This window comes from Cariama cristata, unplaced genomic scaffold, assembly GCF_000690535.1.
Source record: "Cariama cristata isolate BGI_N322 unplaced genomic scaffold, ASM69053v1 scaffold14444, whole genome shotgun sequence".
Lineage (NCBI taxonomy): Eukaryota > Metazoa > Chordata > Aves > Cariamiformes > Cariamidae > Cariama > Cariama cristata.
The window spans coordinates 22,336-36,579 of NW_009611332.1; the positions used below are offsets into that span (position 1 = coordinate 22,336).

General features: G+C 56.5%; 1 protein-coding gene across 1 annotated transcript in view; it reads left to right on the forward strand.

Moving 5' to 3' along the window:
- The window catches only part of KIF21B (kinesin family member 21B), a 23,920-nt gene extending 11,882 nt beyond the window's left edge, over positions 1–12,038 (forward strand). The window contains exons 19-35 of the mRNA XM_009698217.1: positions 287–434; positions 532–726; positions 1,539–1,640; positions 1,779–1,944; positions 2,242–2,302; positions 2,628–2,685; positions 3,175–3,380; positions 3,864–3,938; positions 4,107–4,220; positions 4,881–4,919; positions 6,751–6,887; positions 7,185–7,365; positions 8,248–8,412; positions 8,973–9,090; positions 9,832–10,002; positions 10,477–10,676; positions 11,984–12,038. Of these exons, the coding sequence (XP_009696519.1) occupies positions 287–434; positions 532–726; positions 1,539–1,640; positions 1,779–1,944; positions 2,242–2,302; positions 2,628–2,685; positions 3,175–3,380; positions 3,864–3,938; positions 4,107–4,220; positions 4,881–4,919; positions 6,751–6,887; positions 7,185–7,365; positions 8,248–8,412; positions 8,973–9,090; positions 9,832–10,002; positions 10,477–10,676; positions 11,984–12,038 (2,191 nt within the window). The remainder of the gene's footprint in view (positions 1–286; positions 435–531; positions 727–1,538; positions 1,641–1,778; positions 1,945–2,241; positions 2,303–2,627; positions 2,686–3,174; positions 3,381–3,863; positions 3,939–4,106; positions 4,221–4,880; positions 4,920–6,750; positions 6,888–7,184; positions 7,366–8,247; positions 8,413–8,972; positions 9,091–9,831; positions 10,003–10,476; positions 10,677–11,983) is intronic.
- The last annotated feature ends 2,206 nt before the right edge of the window (positions 12,039–14,244 follow it).

Genomic DNA, 14,244 nt, shown 5'->3' on the forward strand with positions numbered 1-14,244 from the left:
CCCAGTGACAGGCTGTGCTGGCAGCGTGTCACTGACTGTCACCTGGACTTGAGCCCAGTGCTGGCTTTTCACAAGCGATGAATGCCACGGCACAAACCCTGCTGGGCTCATCTCTTGTCCCTCTCTTTCCTAAGGGGCGATGAAAAATTTGGCCAATCTAGAAACGATGCAGATGCTTCCTCTGCTCCTGGCCACACAGAGCCCAGGCATCCTTTTGGGGCAAGCACAGTTTTCCAGGCACAGTGCTGCTGGTCACCCGTGTACCTCTTCTCCCCTCGGGCTGTAGGAAGAAGTTCCCCAAAAAGGGGGCGAGCCAGACCTTCAGCAAAGCTGCCCGCCTCAAGTGGCAGTCACTGGAGCGGCGCATCTTTGACATTGTCATGCAGAGGATGACCGTCGTGAACTTGGAGGCTGACATGGAGCGGCTCCTCAAGGTGACCATGGCACTGGGGACAGAGAGGGCTGGGCGGTGGGTGCAGAACAGGGGGACAGCCATGCCAACAGTGCCAATCCCCCTTCCTTTTCCCCCAGAAACGCGAGGAGCTGGCACTGCTGCAGGAAGCATTGCTGGGCAAGAGAGCAAAACTGCAAGCAGAGAGCCCCAAGGAGCAGAAGGGGCTGCAGGAGCTGAACGAGGAGATTGAGGTGCTGGGGGCCAACATTGACTACATCAACGACAGCATTTCCGACTGCCAGGCCACCATCATGCAGATCGAGGAGACCAAGGTGGGCCACTGAACTGGGCCCAGCTGGCAGGGATAGAGCAGGAGCATCTCTGGGAGATGAGGACGTCCTTGGGTACAGCGAGGCTGGGCATCCCGGAGTCCTCCTCTGAGCCATGTCACACACTCGATGGGGCTGCACCCACACAGTCACTTGTCATGAGGTGGTTCATTGTGGAGGGGAGTGCTGCCAAGTCCTTGCACGTCCATGGCCAGGGTGCCGGTGCCCCACACCTCACCGCAGCCCCCGTCCTGCCTGTGGGGCTGGTTGTCACTTGTCCCCATGGGAGTTTCATGTGCTGGAAAGACCCCAGGGAGGACTGACTTTTTTTCCAGCAGAAACTCTGTAGGTTCTGTGTCCAGTTTTGACACTGAGTATGCTGCAGAGATGTTGTGCAGCTCCTGGCTCCCCTCTAGTGCCTGTAGCCCAGGCTGGAGGCTGCGTGCTGTCCCTGGCTTGTCCCTGGCTGTCACCTAGATTGGAGGGGAAGAGGGGGCTGTTGTTAATTCACATGAGTCTTTGGGTTGGTGACCTGATCTACTATGGATTCGGGTGAGGCTGGTGTCTGCAAATTGGTGTCTAATTAAGTGTTGGCACCAGAATTTCTGTAGCAACACAGAAGCCTTTCAGGTTCAGCTCCGTGGCCAGATCTCCTCAGTAGCCACTTGGGCCAACTGAGGAGAGCGAGCATCGGGACTGGGCAGTGCTGACAGGGCAGTGGAGGTGCTGTGTTGGCCATGGAGCCAGTTCTCGCCGCCCCATGCCCAGCAGCAAAGCTACCTGCTGCATCCAACACCCATCCCTGCATGTTTCAGGAGGAGCTGGACTCCACGGACACTTCAGTGGTGATCAGCTCCTGCTCCCTGGCCGAAGCACGGCTCCTGCTGGACAACTTTCTGAAGGCCTCCATCGACAAGGTGTGGGGCCAAGTTGGGACCTGGATGCATGATGGGATTTCTCACAGCTGGGGAGGGGAGCAGGGTGCCAGGGGTGGGGACCTGGTCGCAGGGACCTGAGGCACCCACCTGAGGCCCGGCATGGCCATCCTTCCCCAGGGGCTGCAGGTAGCACAGAAGGAGGCCCAGATTCGCCTGCTGGAGGGGCGCCTGCGGCAGACAGAAATGACCGGCTCTTCCCAGAACCACACCATCCTGGATGCCCTGCGAGAGAAGGCCGAGTCGCACCCCGAGCTGCAGGCCCTGATCCACAATGTCCAGCAAGGTGGGACCCAGGGCTGGCGCATCCTTGGGCCAGGCATGCTGCCTGTGGGGTGAGGTGTCCAGCCATGCCAGACCCCCAAGAAGCACCTGGAGGTGCCGTGGCTGGGACCAGCGTGCCCAGGGCTGCCCCGAGGGTGATGCTGGGTGGGGACATGTGCTCCGGCCACCACACAGCAGGGACAAGGACTGGGTCCCCCCCTACAACTGCCTGGGCTGTCCCCTCCACCACGCCATTCAGATGAGGCTTGGCATGATGGTCCTCTCTTCACTGCTGATGTGCTGTCTCCCTCCTGCACAGAGAATGGCTACACCAGCACGGACGAGGAGGTCTCAGAGTTCAGCCTGGCGTCAGATGGGAGGTGAGCACCCAGCCTGGCCCTGCCTGAGCTGGTGGTGGCTGGGGAGGCCAAGGGTGGGGTAGGATGTCTGGTGCCACTCATGGGACCTTGCAGATGGACATGGAAGAACAAAGCCCCACCTAAGCTTTCCTGTGGTGCCCAGCCTTTGGGGAGGGGAGCAGAGATGTCTCTTAGACGCCAGCAGGGAATGAAGACTAAGTCATCCTTGAGAGAAAGGGTGCTGGGGTGCAGGGGGTGACCCAAGGAGTCTGGTGGGGTGGTGGCAACTGGCTCTCCAAAAGGAGTTTGGCACCGAAGATCCATCGTTGCTCCCTTCTCCTTGCAGCATCTCCCAGTCTTTCACTATGAAGGGCTCAGCAAGCCAGGATGACTTCAAATTCAAGGTCAGTTGGCCTTTCTGTGTGGCCCTATCACAGGACGTGGGAGAAGGGATGGAGGGGCATGCTGTTCAGTAATGCTCCAGGCCTCTGCTCTGTAGTCTGACCCTTGGAGAGTCAGGCTTGGCATAAGGCAGTATGGCTGGTGTCTGGGAGGGGTCAGCTCTAGGCAAGGGGAAACCAAGACCTCTTGGTATTCTGGTCCTCTGAAGCACCAGAGACTTGGGAAACACCCACCACATCAGCCAATACCCTCCAAATTTGAGTGGGCACTAAGGAGGTCCCTGTGCAGTGAATGCCCTGTGCATCCATTATGGGCAAAGGTGGAGGAAAGAATCCATTGTTCCGCACAGGCTGTCACATTTGCTTAAGCATATGGAGAGCTGGCACTGTGATGGGCATCTCGGCATGATACAGGGGGAACTCAACCTCTCTGGCTGCTCCTGGTGTCCTCCCCCTGTGCTGCCTGTGCCTGAGCCCTCTGCCTTGCTCTAGGGAGAGCCCAAGCTCTCAGGGCAGATGAAGGCAGTGTCGGCTGAGTGTCTAGGACCCACGCTGGATGTCTCCACCAAGAACATCACCAAGTCCTTGGCATCCCTCATGGAGATCAAAGAGGATGGCATCAGCTTCTCGATCCGAGACTCCTATTACAAGGAGAAGGTGTCACGCACCATCAGCCTGCCCACGCGAGGAAGCACCTTGTGAGCATGGGGTGATGGGTCTCTGAGCATTTGGATGCTCGTGGAGGCATGGGGCAGCGGGTGGGAAGCTGTGACCTGGCTGTGGCATTGCAGAGCAGTGAGTGTGAGCCCAGTCCTACATCTGTCCAGGTTTATCTGCAGCGAGCAGTGGTGGATTAAAACAGGACTGGGAGAGTGTCCCAAATGTGTTGGTATCCTCTGCAGATGGAGAGGAGGGTACTCCAGGAAGAAGGAAAGAAAGGGGGCATGTGATGGTCCCCAACTCACTGCTCTGGGTTATCAGCCTTCTTGAAGGCTTCTTGTGTTGCCAAAAGCCTCCATACTCATGGGATGACTCAAGGCATCCTCTGATCTTGTGATTGTGACTCTAGGGAAGCCCAATTTCTCCATTTGCTCTGCTGGGGAAGGACATGGGTGTTCAGCATGGAGGGATCCCAGCAGTGGGGGGCAGGCACCCACTGTGCTCTGTTTCACTTGCTTTAGTCCCAGGCAATCTCGTGGTTCAGACACTTCGCCTCTGACAAGGAGGAAATCCTATGACCGTGGGCAACCTGCCAGGTGAGCTTGGGAACTGGAGAGATGGCGACATGGGCAGGGAGAGGCTGGGTGGCCCAGACAAGTGGGGAGATGCTGGCTGGACCAGCTCTTGCTGAGCCCTGGTGTGCCAGACAGCTGCCAGGTGAGCAGTTCCCAAGTCATGTGTCCCTCTAATCCTTCCTGGCTCAGGCCTCCAGACGTTGGCTTCACGCCTCCCTCATCCCCACCCACCCGTCCACGCAATGACCGCAATGTCTTCTCTCGTCTCACGAGCAACCAGAGCCAGGGATCTGCCTTGGATAAGTAAGTCCTGGTGGGGTGGGAGTGTCTGAGTGAGGGGGACCTATGCCATAACAGCAAATGGCACATACTGGGGTCCCGCGGTGGGGTGTAGGAGCACAGGACCTGGGTTGGCTCTAGCCAGCCTCCTGCCACCATTTTTGCTCCCTGCTCCTCTCCATGAGGGAGCAGATGCTCTGCAAAGGCCGTGCTGGACCCTTGCCCTCTCCTGCCTGCTGTGTGTCCCCTCCGAGCTGGCGGCTTGCAGGAGCTCGCAGTCCTGACCTCTGGCTAAGCCCTACTTGAAGATGAGGTGGTGCCAGACTTGACTACTGGAAAAGGCTATGGAGCAGTGTGGGGTGAGGTGGAAGCTCGCAGGAAGCTGACAGACTGGCATCAACCCACAAATGCTGTTTCAGCCTCCCCCTGCAGCTCGACTTGGAGCATTGCTAGCAGCGCTGACGTTCCCTGATGAGGACCTGCTGTCTGATCCCTCACAGGCCCTCCTGCTCCTCTGCTCTCTCCCCTGGTTCTCCACCTGTGCTGCTTTTTCTCCCTCTCTCTCTTCTTCCTTCTCTCTGTCCTATACTGGCTTGGATGCAATAACAATCCATCTCTGACTCCTCTGCTGCTTCTCTAGTCTGGGTTTTCTCTCCCATAATCCTGCTAATTTTCTGCCCCTAGGTCTGATGACAGCGATTCCTCTGTCTCGGAGGTGCTGAGGTATAGACAACTTTCTATTTATTATCCCTTCCTCCTCTCCTCCTTCTCTCTGTCTCATGAGTCTGCTCTCCCTTGTCCCTGCATGCTCCACCTGCACCTTGCTGCTCTCCCCCACCTCCCAGCTTGTGTGCGCTGTCCCCACGTGGCATGCCATCTCCAGTGTCTGATGCTGTCCCCTCGGGTGCGAGTTCAAACCGTTGCTGCTCTGAATAGCCCTTGGAAATGTGATGCTGGGCTTACCTACGGGCACTGGCTGGTTTGGGGTGGCAGCATATTCTCCTCCATCTCTGGTGGGTTCTCGTCAGCATGATGCCACCATGTCCCATCCCATTGCCCAGCTCTCCAGCAGGTTGGTGTGATGCTGGGGAAGGGGACAAGCAACCCTGGGTGCTCCCAGTGTGTCCTTGCAAGCATCTTCCAGGCAAATATCTCCAGGTGCTCCCCACACCTGGTTGTGCTTCTCTGGTCATGGGTTGTGGGTAGGTAGAGCTCTTTCCCAAAGAAACCGGGTCAGATTGTGATGCAGAGCTCAGCCTTGGGATTAAGGTGCTCCTCGGCTTGTCCCACTGCACCCTCCCTGCCTATGGAGGTTTCCCAACACAAGGGCCACCTTTTCCCCATCCTTTAGGAACATCAACCCTGCAGCACCCAAGTGTCCCCTCACATTGCCCACGCCCTGAGTTCCCCACAAGAGGAGTCTGAGCTGCATTACCTTGAGCAGTTTGCAGTCAGGCAACAGCACAAAGTCCGTTCATAACTTCTCAGCCTGGGGAGCCAGGATTTCCATTTAGATCCAGTGTCCCCTCCAGACCGGTAGAACACCAGGGGTCAGGGGAAGACTGTTTAATTGGAGTTTGTAAGTGCAGCTGCTAACTGAGAAAGAACAATCCCATGCATGTGATTTCCAAACCCAAATTAACGAGCCTGTGTTTGTCCTCCTGACTAATGCAAACCTCATGAGGCTTCGGGCTTGCCCTTCTCCAGCCGTGTGTCTCAGTTTCCCTGCCTATAAGAAGAGACTAGCGCAACCCAGGGCCCAACGGCTGCGGGGAGGCCGTGCTTTGGGGACGCCAGCTGGGAAGAGCTGTTGGTGGCCATGCACACTAGGCTCTGGAAGGGTAGGGCTGTCGGTCCTCGGCACCTGGAGCACTGCTAAAGTGGAGGGGATCGGCGGATGCTGTGTCCGGAGGAACAGGCAGCAAAGTCCCTTGGAGGAAGGTTTGGCAGGGATAGGTCCTCTCCTGCCCAGAGCCAGCGGCGGGCACAGGACTTGCACAGCCATTGCGACAGGGATGCTGGGTGCAAATGCCAGCATTGTCCTTTGTCACCCTTGTGGTCTTATGGACCACAGGAGCATGGCCCTGTTTCCAAATGTCACCAGCCACAGGCTGACAGCCTCCAAGGAACTGGGATGCTGGATATTGGGACTCTGAAACATTTATCCCAGCAGAGCTTCAGGCTGGAGAAGGTGGTTTGTCGCAAACTCACCTGAGGACCAATGAGCTGGGGCTTCTGGCTCCTTGGGTCTGTGCTGGCCAGGCACCAGAGGGTCAGCAGGAGAGCAGAGGCCACTGGGGAGCTCCCCCTTTCCCAGTCTGTATTGCTGAGGCAGAGGCAGCAGGCAGGGGCTGCTCCTGGAGAGATTCCTGGGGTTTCCACAAAGACCTTTGCTCAGACATGCCAGGTTCAGATGGAGGGGTCCATCACACTGCCAGGTGGTAGAAGATGCTTGGGGTGAGGCAGCTCTTGCTCTCCCATGGTCCTGGGACTGTGTAGCACGGTGCCTTTCTGCACACACCCCACCATGCTTGTTCTTTCTTTCTCATGCAAGGGGCATCATTAACCCGGTGGGTGGCACCAAGAATGCCCGGACAGCCCCACTGCAGTGCGTCTCCATGGCAGAAGGACACACCAAGCCTGTGCTCTGCCTGGATGCCACCGACGAGCTGCTTTTCACTGGGTCGAAAGGTGCGTGATGGACAGAGAGGACGTGGGGGTTGCTGGCCTGGAGATGCTATGGGAGCAGGTCGGCATGGGGGAATATGTGAAGTGCCAGACACCATGAGGATGGTTCCTCCTGGGCCTCTTTCCGCTCCTCAGCGTTGAGCCTTGCCCTGCAGTGCCTTGGTGCTGGGACTGGCTGACTCCTTTCCTCTGTCCCTGTGGGTGGAGGGAGGCAATGTTGAGCCCCCAAGCCACCATGCCCTTGGAGGCCGCCCACCGCCCCCCAGCCTGACACGCTTGGGCATGTTCTTCCTCCTGCAGACCGGAGCTGCAAAATGTGGAACCTGGTGACGGGCCAAGAAATTGCTTCCCTCAAGGGTCATCCAAACAACGTGGTTTCCATCAAGTACTGCAGCCACACAGGGCTGGTGTTCACCGTGTCCACATCATACATCAAAGTGTGGGACATCCGGGACTCGGCCCGGTGCATCCGCACCCTCACGTACGTGGCAGGCGGGAGCTGCTGGGGGGGACCCTGGGCGCGCTGGGCATCTCTGGCTTTGCAGAAGCCAGTCCCAGGACCTACTGGGGTAGGGGACAGGGCCAAGTACCAGCTGTTTTAGCGCCAGTTTGCAGTGCTGCATGCATAGGGAACAGGGATGTTGGGAGAGAGCTTGGGGTGAGGGGACCCATGGGGACTTCCTGCAGCAAAGACTCAGGGTAAAGAACTTTGAAGAGATTTGCAGCTACTTCTGGGGGTGGCCAAGAGAGCCAGCAGCTCTGCAGAGGAGGCACAGCTCCTAACAGCATCGTGGCTGAGTAAATTGCAGGCTTTCCAGTGGGAAACTCAGATCTTTATGAAGAGTGTGAGGACCAGAAAGAAGCATGGGACAGGCTGTAGCTGTGGTCTGCCGGTCTTGAGCAGGGCTTAAATGTTAGGAGAGTATGGCAGGCCAGGATTACCAGCTCCTTTCTCCATCCGGCCTCAGCTCATCTACCTTGGCCTGAAGGTCCTTCTCCCTTGGTGCAGAGGCCCAATGCCTCTGCCTTTCTGTGCTAACTGCCAGCACCAGCCAGCTCTTCCTGCAGGAAGCAGAGGAATGGGAGGAGAGAAGAGCAGCTCTCAAATGGAAAACAGGGCAGGAGGCTCCATGTTTGGAGCACGCACCCAACATCCTTGGCTCCCTCTGCAAGCAGGGCACTGGCCTAGGGGACCTTGTTGATCCCATTGTGACCAGAAAGATAGTGATTCCTCTAGGGCCTTTCCCCAATCTGGGACCCACCTGTACCAGCCTGGAGCCAACACCCACATTCTGTTCCTCAGTGGGGCCTCGGTGGCTCTGATCTCTGCTCATCCTCTCCCCTTGACCTCTCTCTCCCTTAGATCTTCTGGACAGGTGATCTCTGGAGACGCGTGTGCTGGGACCACCACCCGCACTGTCACCAGTGTGCAGGGGGAGCACCAGATCAACCAGATTGCTCTCAACCCCACCGGCACCATGCTCTATGCTGCCACTGGTAACTCCGTCCGCATCTGGGAGCTGAGCAGGTGAGAGGGTAGTGCCAGCATGGGCAGGAGTTTATGGATGCCAAATGGACACTGCTCAGAGGGGCCTGAAATTACCCCCCCCCACCCCCCCTCCCAGGGAAACTGAAAGCCTTTTTAGCAATGGAAGTTGCCTGGAATAAGAACTTCCAGGATGCTTTCCTATGGGACCCAAGGGATGATAAGCAGCAATGAAGCTATCTGAGGTGGGAAGTTTGTCCATGAGCTGGGCAGGGGTTGGGAGAAGGGGAAAGACGTGTGAGATGAGCAGCAGTACCCTCCTGGTTTTGCCTTTGCCCCCCTCCCTGACAGGTGGACACTGGGCTGCTGACCCCTTGCTGCAGTCTAGGCTCTGTAGCCAAATCTTGGCATACCCCAAGGCTGCCTTCCTCCCCCCAGCATCACTAGTAAGAGGGATGTCCCTGCTTACAGTCCCCCTAAAGGGAACAACCCCTACTAGGGGGGCTCCAGGGCTAGAGGGGCAGGTCTGTGCCTGGGAGAGCCCCTTGGAGGAGCTTCAGGCACCCAGGAAGGTGTTGGCTGACCCAGGTTCTTGAATTCAGGTTGCAGCCCATCGGGAAGCTGAGTGGCCACATTGGACCTGTGATGTGTCTCACGGTAAACCAGACAGCGAGCAACCACGACCTGGTGGTCACAGGCTCCAAAGATCACTACGTCAAGGTACTCTCCTCCTTGGAAAGCAGAGCCCTGTGTCCCATAGGGAAGCCAGATGTTGGCAACCCCTAAGGTCTCTTCTCTCCTCCTGAAATCTGAGTCCAGATTTTCACCACTGCATGTGAGGTTTTTGTGTATCTCCTCACCCAAAATCTTGCCTTTTGCTTGGTCCACAATACAAATTCACCTTTGGAGATGGACTTGCATTTCTCTCATCCCTTGGGCTGTGTACTTGCCTGTTATGGCTGACATAGATTAGCACCTTGCCCTGTTCTGCTCGATTCTCTGGCCCAATACAGATGCTTTGCACCTGCTTGTTCACAGCTCCAGCACAGCAAGAGTTTGCTGCTTCTTTTAGGTTTTTGCTGGTTTTTAGCAGGTTAAATTGGAGCTGGCACCAGGGGCTTGAAGGGAGATGGTAAGATGACAAAGGAGGCAGGATCCCACTCTTCTGACAGCTGCAAGCTGTTAGCTTGCCTCATGAAGGTGTGCAAAAGCTCACCATGAGTAAAATGCAACAGAATGGGGGCTATCTCTGGTGGCAGACCTCCCCTGATGGTGGCAGGACCCCTGGAGAGACCTCAGCCCCCAAAAAGCCTCCACTGCCCAATGCCCACTCCCCTTTCCAGCATTACTCTGGGTGCCCTGAGCATAGAAAACAGAGGGTGATGGCCAAGTTCTCCAAGAGACGGTCAGCTCTGTTTCCAATGCCATCTGGGGTCTTTCACCCAACTGTTTTTCCCGCAGGTGTTTGAGATTGCTGAGGGCATGGTGGGCAATATTGGCCCCACTCACAACTTTGAGCCCCCTCACTATGACGGCATCGAGTGCCTGGCCATCCAGGGAGACATCCTCTTCAGCGGCTCCAGGGACAATGGCATAAAGAAGTGGGATTTGGAGCAGCAGGAACTTATCCAGGTCTGGAGGGGAGCATACAGCACAGGTCCTTGGGGTAACGTAGGGCAGAAGAGTATTGCTGCTGGGGGTCTGGGGGGACCTTTGTTCAGAGACCTGGTACCAGTGTCCTGCACTGAGCTAACCGGGGAGAGCATTACTATACCTGGGTATCTGGCAGTGCATGTGTGAGGTGGCTTTATATCCCCATAAGTTTGCCAGCTCGCCCTGGCACACAGACTGCAGCATCAATTGCAGTGCTGGGTGTGGTGTTTCTCTCTGCAGACAGAGTTGTTGTTTCCTGCCGAGGGGACAAACCAAGCCCCAACTTTTGAATCCATCCCCTTGGCCTCCTAACTTTGCATTACTAGCCCCATGATCCAGATCAGCCCTGGGGCGACAGTGAGGATCTGAGCTTCCCGTGTTGGGTGCATGAGGTTGCTGGAGGTGCTGCAGATGAGGTTGGTCATGATCTCTGCCCTGTGCCTGTACCTACAGCAAATCCCCAACGCCCACAAAGACTGGGTTTGTGCCCTGGCCTTCATCCCCGGCCGCCCCATGGTGCTGAGTGCTTGCCGAGGAGGCATGATCAAAGTCTGGAACGTGGACACCTTCACCCCAGTTGGGGAGATCAAAGGGCACGACAGCCCCATCAATGCCATCTGCACCAACTCAAAGCACATCTTCACTGCCTCCAGGTGAGCCCTGGGCTTTCTGCTCCCCAGAGCCCCTGGGAGGTGGGAGACCCTTGGGTTGAACTGTCATTCCTGGGCCTGGGTGGGTTTGCGCTGACAGGACAGGGAGCAGGGAGGGAGGGAAGGGATGAGTCTTGCAGCTTTCTAGTCCCTCCTACTCCTTTGTCTCATTTTGCCCACCTTAGCCTGCTCCATGACACGGCCTGCCCACTGCAGTGCCAAGAGCTGTTCCCCTGGACCTCCCCTGCCCATGCTCCGTGACGCCCTGGGTTATTCCCCACGCAGGGACCCCTCTCCCCTGGGGCTGGGCATCCTCTGCTGCTCTCGGGGAGCTCTTTGGCAGCAAGACTCTGATATCCTCTTTTCGACCATGTCCCTTTTCTCCCTTCCTTTTTCTCTGTCTCTCTCTGTCTCTCCTCCTCCCCACCTCCCATCTGCCACAGTGACTGCCGGGTAAAGTTATGGAATTACGTGCCTGGGCTCACCCCTTGCCTTCCACGACGCGTCCTTGCCATAAAGGGCCGTGCTACTAGTCTGCCTTGACCCTCCTGCTCTTTCTGATTCTCTTGCTCATGCACTCTTCTTCTGTCTTTTCTTTCCTTTTCTCTTTCTCTCCATCTCTTTCTCCCTCTGTCTTTCTCTCTGTTGCTTGCTTTTGCTCCTTTCTCTCTCTTTTTCTTTCTTTCTCTCTGGTCTGAGCTGCTTCTTCACGGTATGAAACTATTTTGCGTTTTTCCCCACTTGATAAATCTTTGCTAGCAGTGACTTGCCCCTTTGTCCCAGCCATACCCCCACGTTGTTTTGGTTTGCCTTTTATTTTTTTTTTTTTTTTTTTTTCCCCTTGCCGAGTGTCCACGTCTATTGTGGCACCTCTGTGGAAGCCATGGCCTGCCCGCACCCTTGCATGGATGATGGGGCGGGAGTCAGCAGCCACCCCTGAAGCAGCCCATGCCCTGGGGAGATCAAGTACGGCAGCTCCCTGCGGTGTCACTGCTTTGACCTAATTAGAGCTCATTCAAGGGGTGCAGGAGTCCTGTTGTTGGGGTCAGCTCTGGAGGTCACCATTTCCCTTTGCCCCCAACTGCTGCCAGTGGGGTGAGCTGGAGGCTGAGCCCCATTGGGTCTGCCTGCTCCCCAAAATGGATTGGGTAACCTACCAAAAGAAAACGGCCTGGAAGTCTTGTGGGCTGCATGCTGCCATGGGCTGGGAGTGAGGAGGGTTTTTCCTGGCAGTGCCTCTCCGCAGCGTGTCTGCAGGACTCCTGCAGGAACCTCTGGGTCACGCCGTCCCTCTCACCTTTGTTTCTCAGTGACTTGACAGTGAAGCTCTGGAGCGGGAGGAGGTTACCCGCGGGGTCAAACTAGGAACTGCAAAAAAGACTAGAAGACATGACAGGAGGGTGAAGGTCGAGGTACCTCTCCCTCGCCATCAGGACCTGGTCATCTACAGGAGCTCAGCCCAGGGACAGGGATTTCTTTGTGCCTGACCCAACGGGGTGGACGGTGTCCCATCTGGTACTTTGAGCACTGCCAGCCCCTATGAGGAAGCAGCTATGTGGGGCACCGTCAGCTCCACCTTCCTTACTGCTGAGGGTTCTTGATGGTTTTCCAGTGACCAGGAAATGTTTCGTCTGTCTTCTCACCCTCCCTGCTGTAACGCCTGCTGGGACTTCTGGGGGGTCAGAGCTCCTTGACTTCTTCTCAGAGACACCCAGTTCCCTCCTGACACAGTGGGCTCATGTGGCCTCCACCGTGATGTACTGCTTCTGTCTCTGTTGGCTCTGGGGCTGATTCCTGCAGGAGTCTTTCTCTACTCCATAGCCACAAGGACATTTGGTGTCTGCTGGCCAGGACCACAGCATAGAGGGGCTGCTTCTTTGGAGACGTTATTTGTATGCACCCTCTGCGGTGGAGGGTCTGCAGAAAGGTTGCCGGGTAGTCCCATCATTCCCCATCCTCCATCTGCTTGTCCCCAGCAGCTGGAGGTGTGCACTTCTGAGTTCCTTTGCCATGTCCCAGCTCTGGAGGCATGGCAAGCCTGGGAAGATCTCTGTCAGGCAACTTCCAGACAAACCTACTGCAGTTCCCTTTGACATTCTCCAAACCCCAGTCATAAACTCAGCTGATCCATGGCTCTTGGGCTCTTCCCCATGTGCCCACCCTGCTCTTCAGTGGGGAAGGGAAGGGCTGCTTAGCCCTGGTCCTGACACCTTGGCCCTCAGCAGAGGTTTTGTGGTGGATTCCTGCAGTATGTTAACCCCTTTGAGATGGAGAAACAAAGCAAGAACGGAGGTTAGAGGGCAGAGAAGCCAAGGTTGGATTTGTCACCCCCACCCCTGTGGCCCATCTTGTTTTGCTGTCACTGGGAGCTGAAAGCCGTAAATCCTTCCCCCAGGCTCTGCTCTCAGCCCTCTACCTGGGAGGGGACTAGCTCAGGTTTGGCTCATCGGCCCCCATGGATCTGGGAGCCAGGGAGAGCCCATGGAGCATGGACCAGGTTGGAGTCAGCTGTGCTGGGAGCAGGGTGAGGAAGGGGTTGCACACACTGGTCTCGCTCAAAGTCCCCTGATTTCACCCCACGCTTGAAGGACAATCCTGCAGTGGATTATCTTGCACAATGGAATCTCCATGAAAGGCTGGGGGCTCTGTCCAGGAGTGTTTCCCCAAGGATGCAGCTGCTCCAGGCTCCCTCCTCCCTCTCTCCTGTTGTCCTTCTCTCTGTGGCCTGTTGGACCATCCCCTGCTCCATCCTGCCCTGGGCCAGGCAGGGCTTCTCACGGTATGGATGAGGAGACCCTGGGATTTGTGCTGTTGCTTCACATTCTCTCACTTCCCCTCTGTCACAGAAGAAGCAGCGTTTGAACTCAAATTTAAGGATTTCTCCCTGTGATCCCGCCAGCACTGAACTGGGATCTCAGAGGCCAAGGGCTCCAGGACCTGCCCCATAAAGCACAGACCGTTTTCCCTCTGCTTTCTCCAACCATGATGACCCATGGACCAGCCACAGACTGTTTGCCGCCAGCCCTTGTTAAAACCATTCTGGGTAGAAAGTGGGAATTCCTCTGCATCCTGAAAGACAGGAGCATCTCTATTGATTTCATGTGAGGGGGGTTGCATTTCAGAGGGCAAAAAACCCATCCTACTGGCTTTCCTTGGTGGAGGATGTGATGGTGGGTATGACCTTGCCCAGGACAGTGACTGGTCCCTTGTGATCATGGCTGAGCCCTGCACACAGCCCGGGTCCGGTGGCCACATTGAGGTGAGGAGCCCTCCTGCCGCAGCTGGTGGAGAAGCGATGCCAGCGGTGGCAGCTCTGGGCTATGCACCCTGCAAGACTGGAGGGGGGGCAAACAAAAATGCATGGGACACCGGAGTAACGCACAGATGTAGACGAGCTGGAGGAGGTGTTACCCTCCAAGCCTGTTTTGGAGAAGGTTTTCCTCCTCATTCCTCAGCTGGTTTAAGCTTTGCTTGGCCAGAGGGGTGTATGTGTGTGTGTGTGTGAGACTGACTGTAGCCAGGTCTAACATGTGCATTGGTGTCTGCACCAAGATCTGCCAGTGCCTGACCT